This window comes from Setaria italica, chromosome V (assembly GCF_000263155.2).
Source record: "Setaria italica strain Yugu1 chromosome V, Setaria_italica_v2.0, whole genome shotgun sequence".
Taxonomy (NCBI): Eukaryota; Viridiplantae; Streptophyta; class Magnoliopsida; order Poales; family Poaceae; genus Setaria; species Setaria italica.
Genome location: NC_028454.1, coordinates 367844 through 395269, shown reverse-complemented (window position 1 = coordinate 395269; position 27426 = coordinate 367844). Strand labels below are relative to the sequence as shown.

At 45.0% G+C, this 27426-nt stretch overlaps 7 protein-coding genes and 2 non-coding genes across 11 annotated transcripts; 5 read left to right on the top strand and 4 right to left on the bottom strand.

Moving 5' to 3' along the window:
- Window positions 1-1058: 1058 nt before the first annotated feature.
- On the top strand, window positions 1059-2483 carry LOC101757188 (uncharacterized protein KIAA0754). Its single transcript, XM_004967319.2, has one exon. It carries the CDS (start codon window positions 1281-1283, stop codon window positions 2232-2234), a length of 954 nt encoding a protein of 317 aa, XP_004967376.1. The 5' UTR covers window positions 1059-1280; the 3' UTR covers window positions 2235-2483.
- A 326-nt stretch (window positions 2484-2809) lies between these two features.
- LOC101757579 (25.3 kDa vesicle transport protein) lies at window positions 2810-6279 on the bottom strand. Its single transcript, XM_004967320.4, has 6 exons — window positions 6127-6279; window positions 5141-5379; window positions 4620-4780; window positions 4360-4506; window positions 3409-3485; window positions 2810-3263 (listed from the first exon to the last, which is right to left on the bottom strand). Exons 2-6 carry the CDS (start codon window positions 5326-5328, stop codon window positions 3180-3182), a joined length of 657 nt encoding a protein of 218 aa, XP_004967377.1. The 5' UTR covers window positions 5329-5379; window positions 6127-6279; the 3' UTR covers window positions 2810-3179.
- A 726-nt stretch (window positions 6280-7005) lies between these two features.
- Window positions 7006-9996, bottom strand: LOC101756770 (E3 ubiquitin-protein ligase SINAT5). Its single transcript, XM_004967318.3, has 3 exons — window positions 9516-9996; window positions 7822-8208; window positions 7006-7698 (listed from the first exon to the last, which is right to left on the bottom strand). Exons 1-3 carry the CDS (start codon window positions 9708-9710, stop codon window positions 7339-7341), a joined length of 942 nt encoding a protein of 313 aa, XP_004967375.1. The 5' UTR covers window positions 9711-9996; the 3' UTR covers window positions 7006-7338.
- Window positions 9997-10097: 101 nt separating this feature from the next.
- TRNAQ-CUG lies at window positions 10098-10169 on the top strand. Its single transcript has one exon. It is a non-coding gene; the product is annotated as a tRNA-Gln (tRNA).
- Window positions 10170-13315: 3146 nt separating this feature from the next.
- On the top strand, window positions 13316-13387 carry TRNAQ-CUG. Its single transcript has one exon. It is a non-coding gene; the product is annotated as a tRNA-Gln (tRNA).
- A 1033-nt stretch (window positions 13388-14420) lies between these two features.
- LOC101755838 (protein DEFECTIVE IN MERISTEM SILENCING 3) lies at window positions 14421-18053 on the bottom strand. 3 transcript variants are annotated; one of them, XM_004967315.4, is made up of 8 exons: window positions 17893-18053; window positions 17633-17735; window positions 17387-17501; window positions 16538-16769; window positions 16221-16412; window positions 15784-16104; window positions 14992-15211; window positions 14421-14866 (listed from the first exon to the last, which is right to left on the bottom strand). In XM_004967315.4, exons 2-8 carry the CDS (start codon window positions 17678-17680, stop codon window positions 14777-14779), a joined length of 1218 nt encoding a protein of 405 aa, XP_004967372.1. In that variant the 5' UTR covers window positions 17681-17735; window positions 17893-18053; the 3' UTR covers window positions 14421-14776. The 3 variants fall into 3 exon arrangements, with proteins under 3 accessions (XP_004967372.1, XP_022682671.1, XP_022682672.1); XM_022826936.1 differs by having other exon boundaries at window positions 16538-16812; window positions 17387-17735; XM_022826937.1 differs by lacking the exon at window positions 17893-18053 and having other exon boundaries at window positions 16538-16812.
- Window positions 18054-21257: 3204 nt separating this feature from the next.
- LOC101782854 (heme-binding protein 2) lies at window positions 21258-21644 on the top strand. The gene has a single exon (XM_004971408.1). The coding sequence runs from the start codon at window positions 21258-21260 to the stop codon at window positions 21642-21644; it is 387 nt and encodes a 128-aa protein (XP_004971465.1).
- A 538-nt stretch (window positions 21645-22182) lies between these two features.
- On the top strand, window positions 22183-23495 carry LOC101755426 (50S ribosomal protein 5, chloroplastic). The gene is made up of 2 exons (XM_004967314.3): window positions 22183-22339; window positions 22990-23495. The coding sequence occupies exons 1-2, from the start codon at window positions 22240-22242 to the stop codon at window positions 23322-23324; spliced, it is 435 nt and encodes a 144-aa protein (XP_004967371.1). The 5' UTR covers window positions 22183-22239; the 3' UTR covers window positions 23325-23495.
- LOC101782453 lies at window positions 23337-27420 on the bottom strand. Its single transcript, XM_012845745.2, has 12 exons — window positions 26875-27420; window positions 26664-26720; window positions 26444-26571; window positions 26193-26353; window positions 25722-25762; window positions 25346-25420; window positions 25113-25250; window positions 24909-25033; window positions 24559-24838; window positions 24316-24449; window positions 24169-24207; window positions 23337-24062 (listed from the first exon to the last, which is right to left on the bottom strand). The coding sequence occupies exons 3-9, from the start codon at window positions 26510-26512 to the stop codon at window positions 24650-24652; spliced, it is 798 nt and encodes a 265-aa protein (XP_012701199.2). The 5' UTR covers window positions 26513-26571; window positions 26664-26720; window positions 26875-27420; the 3' UTR covers window positions 23337-24062; window positions 24169-24207; window positions 24316-24449; window positions 24559-24649.
- Between the last annotated feature and the right edge of the window lie 6 nt (window positions 27421-27426).

Sequence of the window (27426 nt, the reverse complement as noted above, 5' to 3'; positions counted from 1 at the left end):
ACAGAAAGTCTAGCTGCCAATATTGGTTCCGTTTGCCATTGCATTTTAACAGCTCTGTAAGTAGTTCCATTTGATGATCTCCATCATTGAAATAAAAAGACAAAATAGAAAATACAAACAATGTAACACATCAGGTACCCAAGATGTATGATATAATAACACAAAGTTGTCCCATTGATCCTAGACGAATACGATCTCATCAGTGCAAAGCACGATCCAGCACCTTAAGCTTCGACACAACCCTGAGATATTTTTTTACCCCTATTATCTCTGCTGCCGGAGCAGGAGGAGAGACGTAATGATGAATTAATTAGACTTAATAGATTCGTCTCGCCGTTTAGCCTCCACTTATGTAATGGATTTTGTAAATAGTCTACGTTTAATACCCCTAATTAGTACCTAAACATTCAATGTGACACGTAAAAATAAGCAAAGGAACCCCCACCTCAATCTCCATGGCTGCTGCGTTTGATTTGGTGGCAGGGTGATCGGTCGGGTTCTTCTGACTGAGTTGGTTGTCGTCATCAAGTAGCTCCTGTGCAGATCACATTATATTTCTGGTAGGATGGTCCGGCTTGCAGATGCAGGCAAAAGGGCGGCACACAGCGATGCTTGCGTCAATGAACCTTTACTGACAGATAGTCCTGGATCTCTTCCCACAGAGAAGGAAGCTTCCATCGAGAGACCCGGGTTCGAGTCCGGGCAACGGAATTTTTTTTTTCCTTTCGCCTCCTCTGCTTTCTTCTCCTAGTACTAGCATATACTCTGCGTCACATTCACAAGGAAGACGGCCTGTCCAGCCCAAAGCCAAAACAAAAGCAACATAACAAAAATACCTAAAAGATGGGCGAGATGTTGCGTAAAGACGAAGAAGCCTCCTCCTAATCCTCACGAGCTGAGCTTTGCTTTGCTTTACTTTAAGAAATGAACGGATGCGATGTTGCCCCAAAGAAAAGAAAAGCGAGGGACGAAAGAAACAAGCCAACAGGATGTAGTTATTTGTAATACTAATGCATGCATCACCAAAGTTGCTGCAAAAAGAAACTCAGCAGTTTCATGTCTGGACCAAGTTTCCCGCGGCCGGGAAAGCAAAGACCAGCGATCAGTCATCAGTGAGTGGTAACAGTGATCGCAGCAGTGGACGACGACTCTGCTTTGCTTTGCTTGCGATCCGCATCAGCACATGCCAACCACCTTCATCTCCCCGACATAAAAGCAGCGCCCGCCGCATCCGCACCCACCACCACCAAGGAGAGAGGCGCTTCCACACACTGACACGCATGCACCAGCACCGGCCCGCACGCCGCGGCGAGGTCCCCGCCCCCGCCGCCGTGCCACCGGGGCACTACGCGCCCGAGGGCCAACCCTTCTTCAGGCCACCGCCCAGCCCACCGGATCGCCCCTCGCCCAGGCCGCCGGATCGCCCCTCGCCCAGGCCGCCGGCCGCCGCGCCACCCGAGCACCAGCGCTATGCTGCGGCACCACCGGCAGCAGAGGAGCCGCCGGGTCGCCCGATGGCCAGCAGGACGCCGCCGGGCTCCGAGCGTCCCATGGCCAGCAGGACGCCGCCGGGTCGCCCCATGCCCAGCAGCAGCACTCCTCCGCCGCCGGTGCTGCAGCCGCCGCACGCGTACCCGGCACCCCACTTTCCGCCGCCGCGCCCCCGTGGGGCTACTAGGGCCTCCTCCGCGCTGGCGTCCTGCCTGGCCGCGACGGCGTTCCTGCTGCTGTCGGCGGGCGGCGCCGGCGCGGCGCTGTTCCTGCTGTTCCGGCCGCGGCCCCCCGACATCGCGGTGGCCGCGGTGCGCCTGCCCTCCTTCGCGGCCGCCAACGGCACCGTCGCCTTCACCTTCCAGCAGACGGCGTCGGTGCGCAACCCCAACCGCTCCCCGCTCGCGCACTTCGACAGCGAGCTCCGCGTCGCATACGCTGGCGGCGAGCTCGGCTCCGTCTACATCCCCGCCGGCCTCATCGACGGCGGGCGCACCAAGGACATGTCCGCGACCTTCGACGTCCCGGCCATCCCCGTCGCCGCGCAGCCGACACAGATGGGTATCGCCGCCGCCGAAGACCAGCAGCAGCAGGCGCCGGCGGTGATAGAGGTGGACTCGCTGCTGGTGGTGAAGGGGAGGGTGAAGATGCTGCGACTGCTCACGCACCGGGTGCAGGCGGCCAAGGTCTGCCGCGTCGGGGTCTCGCCCATCGACGGCAGGGTGCTCGGCTTCCGCTGCTGACAAGACAAGCTTGCTCCTTTAGCATAGTTCATCGTCGGCGGTTGATGAAAGAACCGCAGCCGCAGGAGATGGGTGACGTAGGGAATTTGTCGAGCGAGGATTTCCTTCTTTTTTGTGATGATCAGGATCGAACCCACAGGATCGATCATCTTGATGAATGCCGAGTGGAAAGTGGAATGTGTACATGCTTGCTTGCTTGCTTCCTTTCTTAGATGAATGAATTTTAGATATATATTTCTTTTTGCTAAAGTGACAAATTGTGAAAAACATTGGCTTCGAGCTCATGCTAGTTTTGAGCTTACTTTTCCCTATTTGCTAGCTATCCACCTCCGTTACGCTATGCTGTGCGATTAGTTCCGAGTGACATGACATGGTGTACATCTCAAAGGCAGGACCAGAGCAAAAGACCTTGTCGAATTTCAATCAGGGCACCAGACCTGCTGTAAGGCAAGGAATGCTAGGCTGAATATGAGCTCCAAACCACATTAGCCTACATTCAACAAAATACCATCTCATGATAATTCTTATGAGAAAGCTAAGAGCCCTCCCGGTCACATGCCGGGAATACTCGTTAATTAAATAAATAAACTGGGAAATCTGTAATCAATGGAAACGACCTGCCTCCAGGCTCCAGCAGCATGTTGAACATGTTCAGTTTCCCATACAGTATGGTAAGTAGTGAAATACTTGTCTATCAGCAGCCGAAAACCTTTGACTCTTACATGGTGCGCTCGCAAAAAACATATACTACTACGCAGATCCAGTTAATAATTCCGAGAATCATTAACACCAGGTCCATATCTAGGGTGTATACTACAACGGGTTTGCTTTTGGCAGCTAAAGTACTCGCTTGAATCGGCAGATGCGGGATAAGCCATCGAAGCATCTGACACTCGGCACCAGGTTCCAGCGTTGTGTAACTCAGGAGGTCCGAGATACACCAAGTCACCATATCTCGTTCTTAACCCAAAAGAGCATCAGTACTATCCCAATCACAATGGCAACAGGGGCATACTTCCGAATTAAGGCCTGAAAAACAATGAAGACAAACATGCGTAGCACCAGTGAAACCAGATATCCAAAAATCAACAGCCCCATGCCATATATCTTCACTACAGTTAACCAAATTCAGATGCATATGCTGGAAAGGCAAATGTAGTCAACAGGACCATACCTGGCGATTGAGATCTTTCGCCTTCTCTGCATAGATTCTAGTATCAGAGGTCAACCTACTGGACATTTCACTCACCTCTGCAAAGAGAAACCTTACGTTAAACAACTGCTACATCGTGAAATAATACATGGGAGGGGGACAGAAACAGACATTGATCTACTTTTACTGATGCCATTAGCAAATTACTACTGCTACTGCATTTTTTATAAAAAAAAAACCTTGGTTCATCTGATTCTTGTTAGGTTTCGTCTTTAGCCTACCCAACTTGCTTGGGAAAAAGGCTGTGTTGTTGTAGGGAACAGAAACAGGTCTTGCAGGAAATGCATTGAGTAGGGAAACACAGCTTAAACAGACATTATGAGCATGTGCCTGATAACCTGCTTGGACGGGCATATTTGGCTGAGTACAAATTTGAACTAAACTACAACTATCAACCCCTATTACAACAAGCCTAAGGCATTCAAACATTCCTCCATATAAGGGAGGACTAATGTATTCCCAATATAGCAATAAATCTTGGTCATACTGAAGATGAATGCAAAAGGAAGCACAAACAGACCGCACACCATCTCACATGTTTCCCTAGGTTTACTGATTTCGAGTATAAGCCTCAAAATAAATTTCTGGAGGTTTCTTAAAGTTTAGCCTTCACTATAAACCAATGACTATAAGAACAATCTATGTTAGAGCACAGGCTGCACCATAAATGCATGAACTTTCTCTTCTGCTATTAAAAAGCAATTCAACATTTGTCAATTGTTTCTGTTGTAGAACCATTGCAAAGCTACATCCCTACAGGATTCATCTGGCAACATAATTAGCTAGAACCGAACAGATTTTTGAACCTGATAGCCAGCTTATAAAATGATACTGAACAGGCCCATCATTCTAGAGATTGTAATATATAAATGAAGGAGCATAATGTAGACGAGATAACAATGGCAAACTCACGGTCTAGTTTTTCACCGACACCAAGAACTTCTTGAACATTGCGAGTCATAATCTGGTGCACCTCGTAGAGCTCATCATTCAGCTTGGCAAGGTTCCTTTGTGTTCTTGTATCCAAGTACAGTTTCTTGGTCTTCTGTATGAATGCATCTAAGCAGAGACATACAAGCTATCAACGAGTAGAAATATTAAGAAAATAAGTAAAAATGACAACACATTAGAAGAGACAACAACAACAACAACACATTAGAAAAGAACCATACCAAATTTAATAAATGCATATGGCCTTGCAGCAGTTTCAATTTGGCTGCCATTAACCTTCTCAAATTCATTTTTGAGATCTTCGAGATACTGGAATGCAAGTTTCTTGGGATAAGAACGGTCACACAGAGTCAAATAGCACACACGGCCTTCAATGATGTAGCTGTTTTGTTGAATCAAGGTACAACAACAGTAATGTACATCATTAGTGATATAGTTTACTACTAGGTGGAATCCACACATCAATGTCGAAATGGAGACAGATGATAAGCATCCACACATCAATGTCTAAATGGAAACAGTGCTGGTCAAAGGAACTTGAACTGGTAAACGAATATTGAATCAAATATATATATGAGGATCCTGTAAGTTTTAAGGTAATGTGGTTAGACTGCCTAGACTCTGCATGTTTTCTTTCTTTCTTGAGCATACTCTAATTTAGGATCCTGAAGAATGGCCTCTTTCCAAACAAGGAGCTATGGAACAAAAAATGTTGCGAATGAGAAAAATGATAAAAGGATACTGGAAAAGGTATGGTCCAGTCTCGATTGACATCCTCGATGCTTCGTGCTGCCCTTTTGACAAGTTCTTGAACAATTGTTTCGCTTGCTGCTTGTAGAAATCAGCATCCTTCAGATCCCGACCATCATCTAGTCCCTCCGACAGTGGAAGGCCGTCAGTGACACGTGCTATCATCGTCAGCTTCACCATTTTGGAAATATAGCAAGAGGCAAACTAGCATAGGTAATCTAAAAGCACCACCTGCATGGAAACAAGAGAGAAAAATGTGAAGCATGGCAGATCACTCCGATGTAAATTGTCAAACAGTAAAGCAGGGAAATCCGCCGCATGAGCCAACATGATGGTGGTCAAACAGACCCCAGGAACAGGAGCAGCTAGTTGTAAGTTTCAGATGGTACCTCTATAATCTACTAGCATCTCGTGCATCAGATAAATTGTGATAGATGCTGCGCTAAGGGCACGGCACCAACCGCAGCAGCGATATCATAACGATGGCGTAAAAGGGAAGTGAGCGTATATAGGATAAGGCAAAGCATATACACCTGCATAAACACACGGGCACGCCCCCAACAATAACAACAACTCATCTGTCATGATTGGAGAGGAAAGCAGGAAAAAGACCTAGTTCAGTCGTCAGTGAGCTTTCTACCTAGGCATCTGCACAGAAGCGAGCGCGGATACGACAATGCAACTGCAACGTAGCGCCGGAAAATGGCGGGGAATTGATCCCTCTTATTTGGGGGAGCGGAGTCAGCATGCAGGCGGGCCTCAAGCGATCTGGCACTAAATCACGCGATCGGAACACGCGCGATCCACATCGAAACCCTAACATCCCCCTCCGGATCGCTCAAGGAATCTGAACCGACCGCGACAAAGAGCGAGATCTAGCAGGAGCAGGCGAGATCCGCGCCGACACACGCGGTTCCGGTGGTGGATCGGCGAGCGGGTTGGAGGCGGAAGATGGGTGGGGGCGAGGATCGCGCTTACCATGTGGCTGCGGCGGCTTGGGCTTCCGCCGCGTGAGGGAGGGAGGAGGAGGAGGAGGAGGAGAGAGCACCAGCGCCGGAAGAGAGAGAGAGGAAGGAAGAAGAAACTGCCTGGGCCTGGCCGGCTTGGGCTTGTGGGGTGGCCCTCGGCTCGGCTTCGGTTGGGGTAAAGCCAAGCCAGCGTGCAGACTGCAGAGGAAGCTTCGGCTTGAAGGCTTGCTTGTTCGGCTTGGTGGCTCGGCTCGGCTCCTCCACACACCTGGGTCTGGGTGGAAGAACAGGACCAAGGGATCATCTTTCTTATGTAAAAAAGTCTCATCTTATGATATACAAAGTACAAACGTCCACTGAATTACAAGATTTTACACGGAGCGAATTAAAAGCAACAAGTGATAACGTCTTGCTGCTTTTTTTTTGGCTCGTTGAGGATCCAAATGTCAGTTGTTAGTGGAGCGAGCTGTTAAACAAGACGGCATGCCAATTGCTTATATACTGAGACCTTCTAAATACATATATATTAGTGTCTGCTTGTAAATTTCCTGTGCTCTTCTCATTCCTACGTTCCAAACACCAATCTCTGCTCTCTTATCACATTCCTTTCCTGCTCCTGCATTTTTCCCCCATTCCTGTATTTTGCTTCGTTCCAAACAGGGCCTCAGCCATCATTGGTCTCTTTCGTAGCCCTCACCCGTCGTGTACTCCATCCTGGCCCACCACACACAGCCAAAAAAGAGCATCAATCATAGTCGCTTCGCTGCTCCACACATTATTACAAGTTTAGAACCACATTTTCAAATCTTCAACTCTCTTCTACATGTCCATGAATAAAGAAAAAGGCAGAAATAACAGGTAACCTTCTTCAGATTTGCAATGTTCTTTCTGCTTCTCGGCACCATTTTTCTATAACAACAAAGATGATCAACTTTGATATGCACCTCTGCTGCGGTAAAACATGAAGCGCAAATGCAGTTTCATGATGAAAACACAACCCTGTCGACCAGCAGAGAGCTTGATCAGCCCGCATGTACTGTGAGGTAACGGATGTCATATGCACAATTTCATTTACAGGAGCATCCTACCCTCCTAATATTCCCTTTTTTTTAGCAAAGATACAACACGAAACATTGCCCCCCGATTAGAGGAACAGCAAGGTATGGCAATTGGATATACAATATCGGCCAAATCAGCACCATTTCTTTTGAATTTGCACCGCTTAGCTACACAGATTGGGTATACACGCACCGTCCGGGGTCTGCTGCTCTTTCCAGATCCGGCCAGTGATCCTGAGCTTCAGCTCCTTCCTATCACCACCGGAGAAGAACAGCGCCATGTTCCTCTGGATGATGAGGCCGTCATGGCTGTCCCGCACCTTCCGGTGGCTGTCGCGGACGCTCCTGGGGGTGCCCTCCCACACCATCTTCCTGCCGTTGGCGCCCACCTCAAGGCTGTAGCTGTAGTTCTTCGCGTCGTTCTCGTCTCCCATGAAGCGAAGGAAGGCCATGTATACTGGTGCCATCCCAAGCTGGAAGGCCTCAAAGTGCAGGCAGAAATACTGCCCAAAGCAGTGAAACACCTACATAAAGACACCAAATCAATTTGTCAGTTTCCTATTGGCATTCTATTTCGTTCAAAGAACACGGATCTTATGAGAACAGTTATCAAGAGTGAACAACAATCCAATATCATAGGTACTTACCGTCAGCATCCAGGTGGCGTTTTCAACTTCTCGTGGGTTCGATTTGACGTATCTGTGGTTGAATGTGCAACCGCTATGCATATCAACCTTGTGATCATCCCTCAAATGGGAAACAAGATAAGGGATGTCGCCAGCCGCGGCACACTCAGAACCAGCGTAGGGGCAATTATATGGTCTGAGGCTGCATTGTGCTTCGTGTTTTATCTTGCTGTAGTATGGGAAGATTTCTTGGCACCCCAAGGAGTAGTACCTGCAGGGAAGCTCAAGCGACTCGGCTACTTTCTCCAGTGCCAAACACCTGATATCACCAAGCTCTTGTCTGCATGTAGGGCAACGATTGTGCACTCTAGCCTTGCAAGTGGAACACAACGTATGCCCATTTTGGCACTGCAAATGCAAAATATATGAGAACAACGTCTGAAAACAGCACTACACTAAGATGAAGAATAAACACTAGGTAAATAATCTAAATAATCTCTCTCTTTTCTTCTTTACATATAACACTATGTTATCCCTGAGACGTTCAATTGCAGGATGGTGGAATCCAACTCTTATATGAAACTAAGTATCTGATTCCAAGGAGGTGTCGTATTCACAATAACATCCACTTGTAAGCATGCAACCAAAAAATGGGTAACTTATCAATATTCAGACTTGTCTTGACTCAGGATCAACATATTTGTATTAGCATTGAAATCTTCATCAACACTAATTAGCCACCTTTTACTTATATTTCATATCATCATATGCATCACTATTCTTCACTTTAGGATCCTCAATGCAGAGCAATCCAGGTTAGTGCCTATGCCACTCCCATGCCAGAATCGCTAATATACTACTTTTGCTATGGCTTAGTATGGCTTCCTCAGAAGGGAAGTTGAATAGCCCCCCATTAACTACGCATCCTCCACTTAATCTGGTAGATTGGCCCAGGGAAGGAAATTGGATCTTTCTCCGTTCCAAATTGTAGATCGTTTTGACTTTTCTAGGTTCATAGATATTATTATGCACCTATGCATACACTATATCTAGATGCATAATAATATCTATGAACCTAAAAAATCTAAAACGACCTACAATTTGGAATTGAGGGAGTAAGCGATAATGAAAGGTCGCAACTTTCACAGAGCTGACAATCAAAAATCAAAACAGGTTGTAGGGCAGAAAAGTTCTGACAGTCTGGACTCAGGATTGTTGTGGAAGCTTAACTCCAGAATAATTGATTACTCATAACCTGTTAAATTCTCTTTACTCCAGTTTTTCACAAGCTAGTCAAATAATTGCTGAACCCATTTTATTGAATGGTCATCTGAAAGATCAATTTTTTCTTCTTCGTCACCATTTGTCAGGCCTAGACGTAGCATGATATACAACTACAGCTGATTGATAAGTCAATTCAACGAAATTTGTGTTCGAGGATGATAATTGCTGACGGAATTATCATGAATTTGTGTTCGAGGATGCCTGTATCCAGATGAAAAATCCGCACATGTTGTGGTATAAACGAAGAGAAGCAGGATTCATGTGGCGCCACGGCCTAGAAATCAATTACATATTACATGTGGGAATCAATCAGATCCCCGTTTCCAAAGTGAAGGATCGCCCCAGGCCCCAGCGCCGAAATCCAGTGGAAACAGGGCAGGCAGGGAAATGAAGAGGAGGAGGAGGAGGAAGAGGAAGCGCGGGGACCTGACCTGGTGGATCGGCGGGAACATGGAGTTGGTGCAGACGGGGCACTCGAGCAGCTCGTGCACCCCGCCGGCGTTGGCGCCGCCCTTGGGGTAGGCCCGGGCGGCGGCGAGGAGCGTGCCGAGGCCATGGCCGGCATCGTCCACGTCCGCGGCCGCGGGGGCGGGGGCGTCGGGCAGCGAGACGCAGTCGACGTCCATGGCCGCCCGCCGGCCCGCCTCCGCCACGGGGACAGCCGCGTGCTGGGCTCCGGCAGGGGCTGGGCGGACGGAGGGAGGGGAGGCGTGGGCGGCGCGGGGGTCCGGCGCTTTGTGGTGGGAGAGGGGAAGGGAGCGCCGCGGATTGCGGGGGTCGTGCAGCTACTAGCCTATAATAGCAGGACCATTTCTCTTTCTATTCGGTGGTGGATGGATGGGCAATGGCTCCCCATCCCCATTCCCCAGTAGCAGCAGCAGACTAGCAGTAGGTGAGGTCGTGAGGATGAGGAGGACGACGCGACGTGGCGTCCAGAGTCCGGACATGACCGCCGTTGACGCGCATCAAGATACACAGCTGATATAATTCTAAAAGAACACTTGGCCACAAATGGTTCCATAGTCTAGCGGTTAGGACATTGGACTCTGAATCCAGTAGCCCGAGTTCAAATCTCGGTGGAACCTCTTTTTTTCATTTATTTTTCTTTTTCAAAATCCTCACATTCCTCTCCCCTTCCCAAGCTCAGGATGGAATTCATGCTTCATGCTGGTCTCTCTTTCCACGGACTGGACAAAAGCATCCTTTTCTTAGGACAACTTGATTTTTCTTCTCATGTATCCATGGCTACAACTCTATTATTCTCTGTTGATTTTTCTTCTCATGTATCCATGTCTACAACTCTATTATTCTCTGTTTAGTTTAGTGGACACTCTCGTAAGTGGGTATACAAGTCATTTCAACATTCTAACTTCATTATTTATTGCATATTTTGGAGCAATCTTGTTATGTTAAGTCATCCACTGATTGCACATTAGTCTAATGTTCAATCATGCTATTTGTTGATCCAACATGCAACCACCGATTGTAGGAGGGATACCGTGGGACCGAATTGGTTAAATCTTCAACTTAGTTGTTAGATAGGATGTCAAATTTGGTATTTCTACACTTGTAGCACTTATATAATTGGGTCCGTGCAAGAATTTATCGAAAATGAAAACTGAACAAAATGAGCCGGGGGAGATTTTTATGTACAAAACATGACCCCTCCCGCGAAACGAAAATGAGTTATGAAATGGTATAGGTTTGGTTCATGAAATTTCCCCTACGTGAAGAGGAATGGAAATAGCAATCCATGAAGCAAGATCCACCATGCATTATCCCACCAAAGAGTCATATTTTGTTCATAAAAATATCATCCAATGATTTCAGGCCTCCCAAGTAAACTCTTCTTCACTTGTTCTTGTTCCCTCTGTCGGTGTTTTATACCTGGCAACCTACCGAGGGGTATCCCGAGGTAATAGATTGGTTGGTGGGGGATTGTCGAACCTGGAACTCGAAAGTAAAAGCGAGGATATAAGACACAGATTTATACAGGTTCGGGTCACCAGTGTAGCGTAATACCCTAAGTAATTGTTGAGACTTTTCTGCCTTTTAGCGAGAAGAGCGTGTGTTACCGTGCATAGGATTTGTGCCTCCTTAGGGTGTAGCCACTGCGAGCCTCCAGCACTCAGTGCACCAAACCCGTGGCCGTAGCCTCCGAACTTCGATGTAACAAGCCTGTTGGTGGAGCTTCCGGAACTCAATGCACAAAACCCATGGCTATAGCCTCTGTAATTTGGTGTACCAAGCCCAAGGCTGTCGGTTAACATGCCCCAGGAATAATTAGCAAAGTGTAACTTTGGAGGGTAATTTTCATTGAGAGGCATACACATATAAGTAGTCACGTGTTGCCCTGCATGCGGAAAACAAACCCGAAAAATTATATGAAATAATTAAAAAGTGACTTAGTTTGATTCGTGGACGATTGTTGATGAAGCCGTGTCGATTGTTGATGAAGCCAACTAATCAAAGTTGATTTCGACTAGTTGTTGATGGTGAGAAGTCTGCTCCGACTACTTTTCTAGTCGAGACGAGTAGTTGAAGTAGTTGTCGATGACTTGATGCAGCTGGACGTCGGGGTAGCAGTGCTCGCGTACATTTTCTATATACGTTAGGCTATGATTTTGAGGTCTTGTGGTAGCCTTCCATGTGCGTGTAGCACAAATCCCTCAAAATTGCTTTTCACGAAGAATAGTCGGAGCTGATTATTTGCCTCAATCCGCACGTGACTATAACATATCTTTATCATCTTGGGAATTGTGACATGGGTCCTTTGGTCTGCCTGATCTTCCAACTTGAATCGGATTTGCCTCTACCTTGATTGATAAGCCGCATGCAGCAGCCTGCGGCGGAAACCGACTCGGTCTTCGACTGGAACGTGGAGCGCATCGATTCTATCTCGACGTAGATTTGTCTGCTCGAAACTCCGACTCGGCGACTTGCTTCTTGTCGAGTAGATTAATCTTGATGATGAGGTCATTCAAGCTCGCTCGATGATCTCGACGATCACCCTTACTTGGCGCGCCAGTTGTCGGTATTTTATACCCGGCAACCTACCGAGGGGTATCCCGAGGTAGTAGATTGGTTGGTGGGGGATCGTCGAACCTGGAACTCGAAAGTTGCGAGGACACAAGACATAGATTTATATAGGTTCAGGCTGCTAGTGTAGCGTAATACCCTACGTCCTGTTTGGTGGAGTATATTGCGTCTTGCGCTTGAGTGTTGTTTGATGTTGAGAATTTAGTCCTCTGTTATAGTTCTATGAGGTCTTCGCCTACCGATCTAGTGACCCTGCCCTCCTTTATATACTCCAAGGGGCGGGATTACTAGTCAGTTATAAGGAGAAGTTCTGGCAGGATTACATGGTATGAATCCTAGTAGGATTATAGAGGAATTCTAGTAAGAGTCCATCTTCTTCTTTCCTTGCGGGTACTGAAGATCTATCTCCAACACCCTCCCCTTACGTACCTAACCCCAATTTTTCGTACCAGACCACTATATCCAGGGGAGCCAACACGAACAATGGCATCTCGCTCCCCCTCAACATCCACAATTCCCTGCTCACCCTCCAAAAAAAACCCTTCCTCCTCTGCATGTCCTCCAGCATACAACAAGCTGCTTCAGTTCTTCGCCTCCTCTTGTGTGGTGACCAAAACGGAGGAGGCAGTGGTCACTGATTCTTGGTCAAAAGAAGCATCATCTGAGCCTACACATTTGAACTACAAGGATGAAACCCAACTTCATGCATCTTTCTATCATAAAAGAAAAAACTTATGGCGTGATTGTTATTGTACCAGCGTAGCCTGGCTCGCATAACTGCTGCAGGCCCTCGCTGGCCTGGCTCACCGGATGCAAGGACCTTTTATTTGGTTCACGTCTGCGTACAGCCAGACTGGTCTGAGGTTTTGTTCGGTTGCCCAGCCAGCACCAAGCCTGTAAGCTTTTCTCCTCACTGCCCGCTCACCCATGCGCTTACCTTACATCGCACGAGCTAGGCTTCGCAGAAACGCACCGAGCCAGGCTGGGAGGCGCAAAATGCATGCCGGGGGCTGGCCCAGTACCTGCTGCAGACATCCAATCAGGAGCCGGTTGCATCCGGCGAGCCTGGATGAGGCCGGATGCAGCCATCCAATCAACCCAACTTCATGCATCTTTCATTTGTCCAGGTCTCCATTGCCTTTTGTTCTCAGAACGAATAAATTATTTTCTTGTTTCCAGTTTTCCATCAACTGGTTCCATGGTCTAGCGGTTAGGACATTGGACTCTGAATCCAGTAACCCGAGTTCAAATCTCGGTGGAACCTCTTTTTCTCTACATATCTTTTTATTTTTTTCATTGATGTCTCTGTCTGTTTTTTGTCCCTACTGTTTATAAAGGTTGGCATATGAGCCTCATTTTAGCATCCCCCCCCCCCCCACACACACACACAACCACCAAAGTAGCAACAGGTTTTCTGTGTTGTTTTCATGCTAGTTTAAAGTTTTCTATGCCAGTTCTGAGCCAAGAAGAGAAGGACCCTCGTGCTAATGTCATGTAGTATAGCATGTGTTACTAATGCAAAACGTATTTTGTCTGAAAAGATGCTTGAGTTTCAATCAGGAATGAGCATGACACAGGGGGCATAGCCGCCGTCCCGGGCTTCGGCTGGTGCCTAAGCCATGGCCAAAGCATGGACGGCGTCGCATCCGGCAGGTGAAAGAAAGTATCTCCAGTCAAAAAGAAGAGGTAACCTACTGCACAAGTACATGCTTCTTACTGTTGTGATTTCTGCTCAGGTGAACACGTTTTCTGGATACGTTTCTAGATGACCAATGTGCCATTCGGATAAGTTTCCTTTGTACTTGTAGATTTGTCATACTCATTTCACAATCCTTTACTCATTGTCTTACTAATATGTAGATTCCATTACTCCAAATATATCGCTAACCCACGGAGTGGCAAACTTCGTGCCTGCGATGCACTAATACTTAGTAACTGTTTATCAATTTGCAGTGACAAATAAGCAATCCAGGCCAAGGAACTGCAGTCTTGACAATGGGAGGAAGTCTGCCATCCAAGGTGACTAAGTTTTGGCTATCTGCATCAGCTTTGGATAATGTTTCATATTAGAACCCGATATGCAATCTGGGAAAGTTTACCTAGGAATTGATAAAGTTCACCCGAGATTCAGAAACAGCATTTTTTATCCACATGTACTTTGCAATCAGTCGTCAGTATTTCAATCACGCAAGTGGTGACAATTCAGCTGTAGAAACATGCTAAACAAGGAGACAGTATCACGATCAGATTAGCAACCCCAACGAGATCTGAAATGTACATCATGTTTCAGATATGTCTAGGAGAAACAAAAGGTCCAGCCATCATCCAATAGTGCCTTTAAGGTAATGGAGAAACTACATGTCATCTGCATGTTCCTTCAACTGTTTTCTTCAATTTCGTTAGGTAGAACATCTTCTATCATCTTCCCTTCAACTTATGAGAAGATACAAAGAACTAGCAAAAGGATAAAGTAGCAGGGTATGCCATCTACTACAAACAGCAAATAAACAGGCCTCCCAGCTAACAGTGTACTTCCTATTATCCTCCACAAAATAACACCACGATTGTGGCAAATAGTTGCTTGGTGCTGCAGGCATGACTCCAGAGCAACTAAATAAGGATGCCAACAAAATATGGATGCCGCTAAATGTTTCTAATACCGGCGCTTGTGGGAGGGTTTGGCTCCAAATGGATTACTTCCTGGAGTTGCTGGTGAAGGAATTGTTGACGAATCATGTGGTGCCTGCGAGAAGAGACAAGACAGCAGGTGAGTTTCAGTGTTGTCCATCCTTCTAGGAAGATATGGGTAATAACAGACATATTTACTTGTACCATCCTTTTAGGAATAAATTGATACTGCCAATATACCTGTGTCAACTCTGGTCGAGTGAGATAATCCATGAGCTCTTGCTTCTGCTTGCTGTATAATTCCTTAACTTCCTTCAGCAAATCTTCTTCTCTTTTCATATCCTCAAGAAGCCTTTCCTTCTCCCAATTCTTAAGTTTAACTTGCCCCTCCATTTCAAGGATATTTTCAGGTGAACTTGAAACCTCAAGGCTTACAGGAAATTTTACTTCAAGATTTTTGCTGAAAAAGTCATTTATTAAAGAAATGAAATTTAGCTTGGCTAGTTTGGGTGAATGTAAACTATAAAGAAAACACGGTGTAGAAGGATAGCAACAACAACAGTCAAACTGCATTTAGTACACAAAACAGAGTAAGATAACTGCAGAAAATACTGGGATTCTTCTTTAGAACATAAGAAAACAACAGTTCAGACCTCATAAAGATAGTTGATTATCCCTCTTTATCAATGAAATAGGCACACTCTCATGCCGTTTTCTTTCAAAAAAAAAGATAGTTGATTAAGAGAAAAAAAATCATCACTTAGGTTTTTCATTACAGCATGATTTTACAGTTTACTGCAAATGAAATTAAGCTGCACGAATCATTAATTCATTACATATTTCGTGATTAAGTGTAACAAGTGTCTGATAGCACGAGCTTGTAAAGTCTCATGATGTAACTGAATTACTCTAAATGGTGAAATGCGTACAGAAACAAAAATACAGGCTTACACAGTAACAGACAGTCAGCAAAACTCAAAAACTGTATGATTCATTGGCAACATCAAGAGACAAAAAGACTAAATTGCATACCTATCGCCAAGGCAGAATGAGCCATTGGGTTTCAGTATACCACCGTCTAGAGAAACAGCACCATCATTTATCAGAGGAAGAGCACGTTGTATGTCAGATCTGGTCTTATAAACTTGTAAATGAGAAAACAGACTGTAAAACAAAGTTTCCCTAAGACCATGGCCACTGGCTGTGAGGCAACTCAAGTGTGCTCGGTCCAGATGAATCATATTTACTGCAAAATCCAGAAAACCAGCAGGAGACTCCCCACCAGGAAACCTTGGTCTATGCAAAATAAGCTTTCTCTGCGGATCATCAATGTTAACATCACCAGAAAATGGCCTGCAACATTTAATATGCATAATGTTAAAGTTCTCAACCAGTTGACCCTAAAAGAGAATAATGGTTGTAAATACTTCGGTCAAAAATAAGGTTGCAAATACATTAAAAAAACACACCTCAAATTTTCAAGACAAAAGACAGTGAACCTTCCATTCAGCAATTTTCCTACAGAACGACCCAGTCCATGTATGCCACTGCTCTTATCAATGATGCCATCCTTGTCGTATTTCTCAAGACCCTTAACACCATTATAAGTCTTGCAGACCAGAGCAAGCATATTATCCATCCCCAAGTACTCTGCGAGAAGCCTACAATAAAATTACAACGAAATAGACAACGGCAAAATTAAGAAAACAAGCATGTCACCTCAATTAACTTGGCATCAATTAAGGCACTAAAACTCTCATACCGAACTAAGAAAGAAATATTGTACCTGCTGAGGTTATCATTGTTTACTTTTCCCAACGTAGCCACAAAACCAAGGATATCTTTCATCAGTGGCATCTTTGATGCTAGCTCAGAACGGAGCTTCAGCTGGCATATAATGGCAGCTGCTGTCCTGTCCTGATCAAGTATACTTCGAACAGTACGCTCTTCAGCCTCTTGAGCAGAAGTATCATTATTCATAACGGCAGCGACGGATGAATGATAATTCCCAAGTTTAACTGAGAAAAGTTGCAGGTTTAGAACACTATAGAGGCACAGGCACTGCAGAATGTTGACTTCTTTCATGAGTCATGCAGATATAACATATTAACATGTTACTTGCAGGTTTAATCTAATGTGCTACAGCCATCCAATACAGTCAGCCAAACATAGTGTTACACAAAAGGAAAAGTGGTCAGAAAGGCTACTTCCAATATGATGTTTTCATAATGTCGTTCAAGCTAACAATTTTCTATAGTCAAGGGGTAAAACATAGCAAATGCTGCCTTACATCTCATTAATATATTTTTGGTACATCATCCATTAAGAAGGATGTCAATGACATGCTGATTGCTGAAGATTACCAGACTCAGTTTAGATGATTTCGGTAGGTACATCTGAATATCACAATTTCGAACCAAACTCTGTGTCATGCGGTCAAATTCCATGCATCGCAGGCCATAGTTACCATTACTTCAAACTATTATAAACTGGCACAAAATCAATGGTGTAAGTTCACTGGTTAAAATGATCATGTAAGTCTACAATATGAGCAGCATTTCTCAGACAAGGATTTGCATAACCAAAATGGCACAAAGCTACCGCAACTGAGGTGTCGAACACATTAACAACTTACTTGCCAGGTCGACGCACGCCTCTTCAATGGCATTGATTTCGGACTTGAGGAACCTTAGGTTATCTTCATGGCGGTTGACCTCAGAGCCCAGACTCTTGAGCTTTTCCTCCATCACCTGCGACACGCATCCACCAAAACCACCATTTAGGTAGCACTGTAGCAGTAACCTCACAGCACATTGCACCACCAGCAGCAGGAGCAGTAACCAAATCAAACCGTAAGAGCGGGATAGCAGCCGGAGCACACCTTGCAGTTGAGCTCCACAATCTGCGACGGCAGCGGCGGCGACGCCATGCCGCGCCTCCGCGAGTAGAGCCGCCACAGGAAGGAGGACTAGGTAACCACCAATCTGCACGGCGTTAGGGACGAAACAGCGATCAAATTTAGAAGTGCCTAATTTGAGGAGGGAAAGGAATCCGGCGAGATGGTGAAACATGGCGAAGGGAATACTAATGCGACGGCGCTAGGCGGAGGGGGAGCCTCTGATCGGAGGGGGGAAAACTCACCTTGATGCCATGGCTGAGGGAGCCGGCGTCGCAGGGGAGGGAGGGAAGGAGAGGGAGCAGGGTACGGAGGGCTAGATTTGAGATTAGTTTGCACGTTTGGTGGGTTGGAAGGGGAAGAAGTTTGGATGTGTTTGGTTGAAGGATGCTTGAACTAGGGTTCGATTTGGTGTTTTTAGATGCTTCGAGAATCGAGAAAATAATTTTTACGGTGCTTCACAGTGGACCAAAGGATGCTGGAGAGTAACTGGTGCTGATTTTTGTACCGGTGCTATACACAATATATTTTTTGTAGCAAGTGGTTGGTTGGGACCGGTGAGAGAGTGAGGAGAAAAGTTGGAATGTTGATTCTTTTATGGACCCTCTAGATATCTAACGACAGATTGGATCATGAAAATCTACCTTATGATCTACAGTTGTTGGCTTTGAGACGTGCTCCCACGCCTCCTCCTCCACCCAGCCCGGCTCCGGCGGCGCCATTACCGCTAGATCCGCCGCCCACACGACTGCTCCCTCACTAATGCGGCTAAATCGAATGCCCCGCAGCAAGCTCCGCCGAACAACCATCCTCCACCACCGCGGCCGGCGGCGCCCCCGTCGTCTCGCTCTCCTCCGGTATGCCGGCGGCCTCCCAAGCATCTCTCTACAGTCAGGAAGTCAAAAAAACATCCAAAATCCAAAAACCCCGAACCCTCACCCAAACCGAGTTCGCCGGAGTTAGCCATTGCCAGAGAAGAAGAGGAGCTCGCCAAGAACAATAAGGCCACAGGAATCTCAAAGTGTGTCCAACGGTAATAAATTCGACAAATTTCTCCCCAAAATCCATCAACAGATGTTTAGCAAAACTCTTCTTTTATTCAGCTAGGTACTAGTGGCAAGGGATGCTTCATGCTAGATCAAAATAGTCCGAACTCTACCTTGGTGACATGTCCTTCGTGAACTTTATCGTAGCGAATATACATAGTTGCTGCTCTTAATAGCCATGTGACCAGTTGGTATTTAACGCACCATGCTAGATTTGTCTTAAAATAATTTAATACTATTTTTCTTGCGTGATCACAACTGAAATAAGACGTGCACATAGTTTGAAAATATTTTGAAGGGTCACTGGTCAAGCAATCCTCCTACAGGTGCAAGTATCCACCTACTTGTAACGAGTGATTCTAAGTACGTGTAGGATGTGTAACATTGAGTAGATATGTGAGTGAGCTATCAGCATATGTTTGTATTACGCCTACAAATATATATAACACATATAGATACGATGTTGAGTTTGAAATGGTTTTAAATTTTAGAACAACACTAACTCAAATTTAATCTTTATACAAACAGTCTAAAAGTGATGAATGGCTGTAGATACAATCGGATATACCTATATCTCACTGGTACTAAAGGTGATGAAGCTAAAAATCCAATTTATCCTAGTGTTAAGTAGTTTATTGTCCGCTTTATTTTCTTAGTTGATAGATCTCGCTAAATGAAGCATAATTACACGAGCGGCCATTAAACCATAAGAAGAATAAAAGATAATATGAACACAGCTAAAATAACAAAAGTTTAGTATGCAAACTCAAGTTATACTAAACTATGATCTCTGCTGCTAGAAAGATTATACATTTTATAAATAGAGGATTAGTATATCAGAACATTTTCACGAGTTTATTTATAATATTTTTGTGTCTTACAAATGTCCCAAGGATTAATATAAATTGATTTTTTTAAAAAAAATTATCAAATTTTCCTTGCAAGTTACTCCCTGTCAAGAGCTCTCCTATCTGTTTTTTTTTCTCCTATCTGTTTTTGTTGACCTATGCATATTTCCTTCTAGGCGTATTTTACCACTGCCCTTGCTTGCCGGTCTGCCCAAGGAAGCAAGCAGTTGAGCCGTCGGCGACGACGATAACCACCACGGCGAAGCAGAATCTGATGGCGCTCTCGCTGCCCCTCCTCCTCGTCGCGCTACTCCTGCCGGCTGCCGGCGGCGCTGAGACGCCGCAGTACACGAAGGTGCACGCGGAGTCGGACTTCGAGGTGCGGCTCTACCACGACACCGTCTGGATGTCCGCCCCTACCCCCGACATCCCCTCCTTCCACGTCGCCACCAAGCTCGGCTTCCACCGGTAACTGTTTCTCGCTTCCCACCCAGGATCTTGATCCGGCCGGTAGCAGATCGGCTAGCCGGATCGATCGATTGAGACTGTCAGTGCGCCTGCCGGTTATTGTGCAGGAATGGATAGAGATGCAAGAAATGGATGTTTTTTAGTTGAACTTGAGGGGGCAAACTTAGAGGGTTGGTGTGCTCTTGTTCTTTTTATCAGGATGCACTTGTGTGGTAGTTCAATCAGATGAGACTTGCAAGTATGTCATCTTGAGCATAGTAATTTCAGTTAAAACTTCGTATCTGAGCTGCTGGTAGATTTTTTGGGTGAAACCTCTTCCTGGCAAGCTTAGCTAGATTCTTCTAATTGTCCCGTGAACCAATTTGAGTAAAGATATACATATGCTTATTCGAGAACCCCTCCATTGATGTTCATGAATCATGACCAATTGCAAAATTATAGATCTCTGAAATTAAAGCATAATCCGTTTTATGACCTTCTGGACTGAAATGAAGACCATTTGATAGATTCATCTTATATTAGGCAAATTACTCACTGAATAAGTTGGCAACCTTTGATTTTTGAAAGAAGTAATAATCCTAAGGCTTCCTAGTGCCAAATCAATTGTCTTTACTCGAGTATTGTTATGGCACTTCCCTACTAGGTGTTGCAAAATTCCAACTAGTGATTCCGCAACTCTGCTAATTCATGAATTCTGAATCGATATCAGTTGATATTTAATGCTTATAGCCTTAACATCTATCAGCAGCATCTGAGCCTCAGTTAATGATATCACTGTCCACAAGGATATTGATGTCGATATTATTGTCCACAAGGATATGGTATATTGATGTCCTCTGCTGGGTCATCTTCTGTACATCCTATTGCAGCATATCTTTAACAACCAATTGCATTCATTACTTTGTTCTTAATGCCCTTGCCATTTACATTTGTTTAGGTTAGACTATCAGCTCTTTCCTCTGGTTTTGATCTTTTGGTTTTTTTAGTTGTGTATAGCCCTCTCCTCTCTCACTGCTTTGGCAGTTTGTACAGTTTCCTTTTTAGTTCTTTTGGTTTCAATAAAATCCTACACAGCGGGGGCCTCCCTTGCTGTATTTACGTCAAAAAACATTTGTTTAGGTTGCCTGTGCTCAATCTGCTTTATTAGATAGATAGATCCAACAAGCTCTAAATCTTTTTATGTTGTTGCTGGCTGCCAGATTGTTCCAATACCTGATGGGCGCAAACCTCAACTCTTCCCGGATCAGAATGACCGCCCCTGTCCTTACAAGTGTGGTTCCAGGTGCAGGGCCCTTGCACTCTTCAGCCTACTTCGTCCGGCTCTACCTACCAGCAAAGTTCCAGGCTTCCCCTCCTGTTCCTCTCCCGGAACTGAACCTCCACCCAGACAGATGGCCAAGCCATTGCATTGCCGTGAGGAGCTTCTCAGGCTATGCACGGGACAAGAACGTGGTTGAGGAAGCTGAGAAGCTTGCCATGAGCTTGAGTCGGTCGCCCTGGGTAAACTCCACAAACTACCCTAGCAAGAACGCCTACTCGATTGCACAGTACAGTAGCCCATTCCGCTTCATCGGCCGTGTCAACGAGGTGTGGTTTGATGTCGACTGCAAGTCTACTGGTGTGGAGACGTACTGAGAATGTTTGTACAGCATCAGCATGTCGTGGACGAAAACCTGGTGCGCATCAATACCATGTAAGCCGTGCACAACTTTGTATATATATGTGTACTTTTGTAATGGTAACGGTGAATGTAAGTGTAGCGGATGCTCTGTATACACTGTCACAAGCTCAGCCCGGAATGATGTTGCATATCTTTTCCAAAAAAGAAGAAGAAGAATGATGTTGCACATGAGTGTCTGATTAACATGATGTTTCCACTGATCGTTCCAGTCATGATGTATTCTCTACATTTTTATCCTTTGACTAGTCTGTCAAATTAGTAGCTGTGCCTGTGCAGTGTGGATGAAAGAAGACAGGTTTTTTTTTATGAACGAAACTGTTGCAGCAGGTTCAGTTTCTGTTTACTCTGATTCAGCAAATTTGTGAAGTGGGTGTGTAGTGTCTAGTGTAACTGAACACACATTTCTCCTTGGGCCGGGATTATTTCCATGACTTCCCGGCCCAGCAACTCAGCAGCCCACTCAACTCAGAGGCTTATCCGGTTGGTTATTGGTGTATTATCTATCCCTCCCGACAGCTCCATCCAGGGGCCAAGAAGGCAACACCACCCATGGCGCTCCTCCTCTCCCCGACCGTCTCCTTCCTCTCCTCCCCCTCCGCTCCACGCTGCTCCCGAGGTCTCTCCGCCGCCGCCAATGCATCCTGCCCCGGTAAGCTCCGCTGACGCGCATCCTCGATCCCCGGCATCTTGTTCGAGTCCAACGCCCCCAATATGCTGGTTGGGGTCGGTTCTTGGGATGGGTTGTTATGCGTGCGTTACCAGCTGCAGTCCCCCTGCAGCGAACCTTGGCGGCGAGGTTTAAGCGTTTCGGTCGAGCCCCGGGCGTTTCTGCGCCTCTGAGATGCTGCTGGCTCGTTAGGGAATTTCTTCCAACACTTATTATGCAGCAATTTCTTCGGACCTGCAGTGTGCTACGCTCCCAATGTGCTAGAGCAGCAATTGATTCAAATGATCACTACAACTGCAAATTTTGCTCCGTTCCTGCTTTATTTAACACTAGTTAAGTTTTGTTTTGAAACACCATCCCAATTAACATTTAAGAAGCAACACAACAGAGCGCAAATGCACACTAGGCTTAGTACTTGCTATAGTTTGAGTATGTGTTCACATTTTCCCCCTCTGCCTTGTTAATCTAGTGATATAGGAAGCACACTGAATTTGCCACTAACTATTGCATTGCATTGCATTGCATATACTGTGACTCCAGTAGGCACCTGTGAGCTCGGAATTAATATACGTGAAATAGTGTGCACTGGATCCTATTAAGTGGTTTGCCTTTTGTTATTACTGTTGTTGCAGCCCCAAGGCTGCGATGTAAGAGCCTCCCGTTCCTACAGAGCCCTCTGAATGTGACTGCTACTTGTGCCTCTTTGGCCGAGAAGAGGCTGGTTCTTGTCCATGCCGCCGCAGAGGGTGGTGAGGCTGGCGCGGAGCAGCCAGAAGAGCCGAAACCGGTGACTAAGATCGAGGAAATGCCGCTCGAGTCGAAGCAGAAGATGATCATGGAGCAGAGGGCGCGGATGAAGCTCGCCAAGAAACTGAGGCAGCGCCGCAAGCGGCTTGTCCGCAAGAGGAAGCTCAGGAAGAAGGGAAGATGGCCACCGTCCAAGATGAAGAAGCTCAAGAACGTGTGAACAGCGTTAATGTTAGCTGCCACTCTGCCTTGGCTTTATTGATACCTTGTGCTTTGTCCCGTTTACCAGTTTTGCTGTTCGGAATCTGAAACACAATGCCTGTAAAATGTAATTCTGTTTTCAAGTAACTGAATCTTCTTACAGTCTAGTGGAGTCGGTGTGTCTGAAATTTCGCCCTGGATGCTTACAGGATTGATGTGCTTTAGCTATGGTTCAGGACCAGCACTATATATACAGGCATCTTGACGCCACTGATCGCAGAAGATCATCACCTGGCTTTTGGGCTCATTCCTCCAACTTGCTGTTCAGCTTCCCCAAGCATCTTCACGCAACTCGGCAACTGAATGTTGTTTCATCAGCAGGGGAGATGTCTTCAGGATACCATCGTACCTACAAATCCTAGTGCCTACAAATAGCCACAGAAAATCGATCATAATTATATCTGTAGGGAGGGCAAAGACCAATCGAGAGCGCAACACAACGCATTTTGAGGTATGTGTTCGACCAATTGCTCTTTTCACTTTTTTTACAAGCTTCTCAAACAACAGGTTCACTACTGTTCTGGGAACGAAAAAACACTTGCTAGAGAATGGAGACGGCTTGACTGGGATATCTATTGGTGGTCGATCAGCTTGGCCAAAGAGCTCCCGGGTACATGTACATCAACTGTGCCCTTCTTTGTCCTCATTCTGATGATGCTCATCGAGATGGCGCCAAAATGGCTTGGGCACAGGCCACCTGTCAACGACAACAATCAAGGTCTTCAGTTCAAAGCTATGTAGACTAGAGATGAAATCAAACAAGAGCTGTCTTTCCCCCAAGATGACTGAAACAAAAAACGTACCTATTTATAAAACCATCATCATCAGCTTCAGCAACAATCCTATCCAACATCAAAAGAAAGAACAGATTATTAAGACGAAACTTCTTCTCAGAACATGCAAACATTTCACATGCAAGCAATTACAAAACCAGGAAAATAACCAAATACCTTTTCTTCTCGAAATAATCCAGAACTTCAAGAATGCTGGATTGTGGTAGGTACGGAGTTCCTTCTTTCACATCATAGAAGTTCGTACCAACAAATTTCCCATCAAAATTAACAAGAGGTCCTCCAATCCCAGCCTAACAACAACAACAACAAGAATAACTATTATTGCTTGCAGTATGTAGAAGGCACGAAAACTACACACCACTTGCACCATGTAAAACACAAGAAAATTGAGCAGTGTACCTTAGTGATCTCACAACTGGAGTAAACCAAATTAATGCAATCAAATCTTCTCTCCGAACGCCGTCGAGTCAGTGATCCTCTCTTGTCGCCATTAACATGCCTGATTCAAAGACACGCCCGACGCTACCACTTCGCCGGAATACCTATATGACCTTGGACTATAAATATCTGCTGCTACAGAAGTGTTTGCCTTGAAACTGACAATAGCGACATTATAGTGCAAGTGGCAATGTTGCAATGTCCCTTCAGTGTGCTGTTTGTCTGAAAGCAACACATCAATCTGCAAATGACAGTGAGAGTTAAGCAATATCTTAAAGGGACAACTAGTACACACGAATAAGAGCACCAACCCTGAGGTTTTCATGGATCTTGCTTTCATCACGACGATTTCTAACCAAGCTCGCTGAAGTCAGAATAGTGGTGCATCCATTCCATTTTGTAATTATGCCTGAACAAGCAAAAAACCTTGTTTCTCCTGCATAAATTTTGATTATTAATTAATCATGGCCGCATACAAATACGGGAAAGCGAAGAGCATGCTACTGTTAACTCACCATTGTATGAAGCAAGGGAGACAACACTTTGAGATAAATCTTTCGAGATTGTTTCACAGAGTGCACCCCAGACACCTTTACTAGAATCATATGTGTCACCAAAAGTCTCTTCAAAAGAATTAACCAAAACCATGCCACCTGGTTGAAGATACATGTTCAAAAGTAGTTAGTGCCTGACCTTTAACAAAAGTGCTACATTCAGGAAGTCAATAAAATCAAAATATTTGACTTACAATCAACCGCAGATATTGATCGCTTCGGGTAGCCCAAGGAGTCTAGATAATCTTCCTGTTTAGAATGTTGATTCCCTAGTTCAACAAGCACAGGTCATATGCTATCATTGATATAATAGTCATGATAAATTCGACTCATCTAAACCTCTGCATGCAAGGATGGGTCACTTTGGTTGAACGCATCATGAAATAATATATTAAGGTTAACGGATTAGCACTTGACCCTGCAGTAGTATCCTTGTCATGAGAATACAATGATAAGAAGAATAAACTAAACTTGTACTACTTGTGACGGACTACAAATATTATTCCTTTGAAAGGTTATATACTTGGTGGTCTCAAAGAGTATAATGATAAGAAAATGTTATGTGCTCACCATGTAGAAGTTTAAACCTAGGTGCACTAATTCTTCTAACCCTGCAGCAGAACATAGTGAAATCATTATAATCCACAAAAGAATACAAATAACATGGCCAAAACATGAATCTCTGAAACACTGTTATGAAAATAATTGCATAGAAGACAGGAAATATGACTAGATCATAGATGCATGCTATGTGAGATGTTACAGATTCGAGTTCCATTTTCTATATTTTAGCCTGAATGAAATTTTAGTTTCTTTCAATTAGACAAGAATGCTGGCTTCAACGTTAAACCGAAAAAGGAAATCAAGTAGTCAATGAGTGATAAACATTCAAAACTTTCAAAGAAATAACAAATGCAAAAATAAAAAAACAACAATAAATTGGGCATCCTCCTCCCATGGCTAACAGCTACCACCACACAGAAACAGTGAACACATTGAATAAGCCACGGCTGATATATTCTGGAAATACACAAGACATACCGAGATATCCTGCTTGCAAGCAATTGGATAGTATTCTCAAACTGCTCCAATTTTTCAATAACGATGCTCCCTTGCATGAACGGGCCTCTTGTATTACCCAAAACAAGGTTCATTCCAACAAACTTCCCATCACCATCAAAAAGTGGGCCACCATCACCAGCCTAGCACAAAAAGAACCACTTATATCATGATGCAGCTAATTATTTACAGCACAACCACATAGAGAACTAAGACAGACACCAACAGCATACCTTAGACACAACACAATTGGAGCACGAAAGGTCTATGCCATCTTCAGAAGTGAATGAATCTTTAGTCATGATTCCTCTTGCGGGCAATTGTTTGCCAGACTCCAGTAAGCTCTATGCCTACTAGGTTACTGCCAGGTAGAATTTCCACCTCATCATGAAGATGAATCACACGAACATCAAGGGATTGTTTGACATTGACAAGAGTCATTCCACGACTTACATAATCTTGTTCCAAGAACCCTGTGGCAACAGTATTGGATGCATCGCACACTTGAATCTAAGATGACAATAAAGCAAAAGCAAGAATTATGCGATTGAAGAACACAGAACTACCACAGCGGTCGTAAATGAATGAATGAATAGGCAAAACAAGTAATGAATGAATGAATGAACGACACAGGGATCCTGATCATCGAAGCAGTCCTCAATACCTGAAGCAGCCGTCAGTCTCTTCCTCGCAGGTCTTTTGCATCTTGTTGGAGCTTGTGAGATGATAACCAATCTGCTGCTCCTCATCCGAGCTTCTTGTGAGATCGTCGCCGCCCCTGTTAACCGGCCGTATCTTTCCAAATCCTGACGTGCATACAACCCAATCCCAATAAATAGGATCTGGCGATTCCCAAAACAATGAGATTCCCTGGCTGGATCTGGATGTGCCAGCGTCAGCTAGGGTTGGGCAACTTTGAGAGACATGCCTGATATGAAGTAATCCGTAGCCGTGGTATAAAAGGAGAGCTATATAATGCTACAGAGGTCATCATCTATTAAAGCTTCAACACTTTGCAAGTCGCAACAGTTACAGCACTACCAAAATTGCCTCCCCAACAATCGAGAAACGATCAATATATTATTATTACAAGATACCTCAACCTCATGTCTTATGGGGTGTTTGGGAGGCATGTGCTAAATTTTAGCACATGTCACATCGGATGTTTGACACTAATTAGGAGTATTAAACATAGTCTAATTACAAAACTAATTGC

Coding starts and splice junctions, on each gene's coding strand:
- LOC101757188 (XM_004967319.2), top strand. CDS start 1,281: ATGCACCAGCACCGGCCCGCACGCCGCGGCGAGGTCCCCGCCCCCGCC.
- LOC101757579 (XM_004967320.4), bottom strand. CDS start 5,328: ATGGTGAAGCTGACGATGATAGCACGTGTCACTGACGGCCTTCCACTG. Junction 4,507..4,619: donor ATATGCATTTATTAAATTTG/GTATGGTTCTTT, acceptor GTCTCTGCTTAG/ATGCATTCATACAGAAGACC. Junction 3,486..4,359: donor TGTCGGTGAAAAACTAGACC/GTGAGTTTGCCA, acceptor TTCTCTTTGCAG/AGGTGAGTGAAATGTCCAGT.
- LOC101756770 (XM_004967318.3), bottom strand. CDS start 9,710: ATGGACGTCGACTGCGTCTCGCTGCCCGACGCCCCCGCCCCCGCGGCC. Junction 8,209..9,515: donor TGTTCCCGCCGATCCACCAG/GTCAGGTCCCCG, acceptor TTGCATTTGCAG/TGCCAAAATGGGCATACGTT. Junction 7,699..7,821: donor ACGCCACCTGGATGCTGACG/GTAAGTACCTAT, acceptor GTCTTTATGTAG/GTGTTTCACTGCTTTGGGCA.
- LOC101755838 (XM_004967315.4), bottom strand. CDS start 17,680: ATGGCGTCGCCGCCGCTGCCGTCGCAGATTGTGGAGCTCAACTGCAAG. Junction 16,105..16,220: donor TTTTGTCTTGAAAATTTGAG/GTGTGTTTTTTT, acceptor TAAATGTTGCAG/GCCATTTTCTGGTGATGTTA. Junction 15,212..15,783: donor TCATTCTGCCTTGGCGATAG/GTATGCAATTTA, acceptor TGACTTTTTCAG/CAAAAATCTTGAAGTAAAAT.
- LOC101782854 (XM_004971408.1), top strand. CDS start 21,258: ATGACCGCCCCTGTCCTTACAAGTGTGGTTCCAGGTGCAGGGCCCTTG.
- LOC101755426 (XM_004967314.3), top strand. CDS start 22,240: ATGGCGCTCCTCCTCTCCCCGACCGTCTCCTTCCTCTCCTCCCCCTCC. Junction 22,340..22,989: donor CGCCAATGCATCCTGCCCCG/GTAAGCTCCGCT, acceptor CTGTTGTTGCAG/CCCCAAGGCTGCGATGTAAG.
- LOC101782453 (XM_012845745.2), bottom strand. CDS start 26,512: ATGACTAAAGATTCATTCACTTCTGAAGATGGCATAGACCTTTCGTGC. Junction 25,763..26,192: donor CTTGCAAGCAGGATATCTCG/GTATGTCTTGTG, acceptor GTTCTGCTGCAG/GGTTAGAAGAATTAGTGCAC. Junction 25,034..25,112: donor CTCCCTTGCTTCATACAATG/GTGAGTTAACAG, acceptor AAATTTATGCAG/GAGAAACAAGGTTTTTTGCT.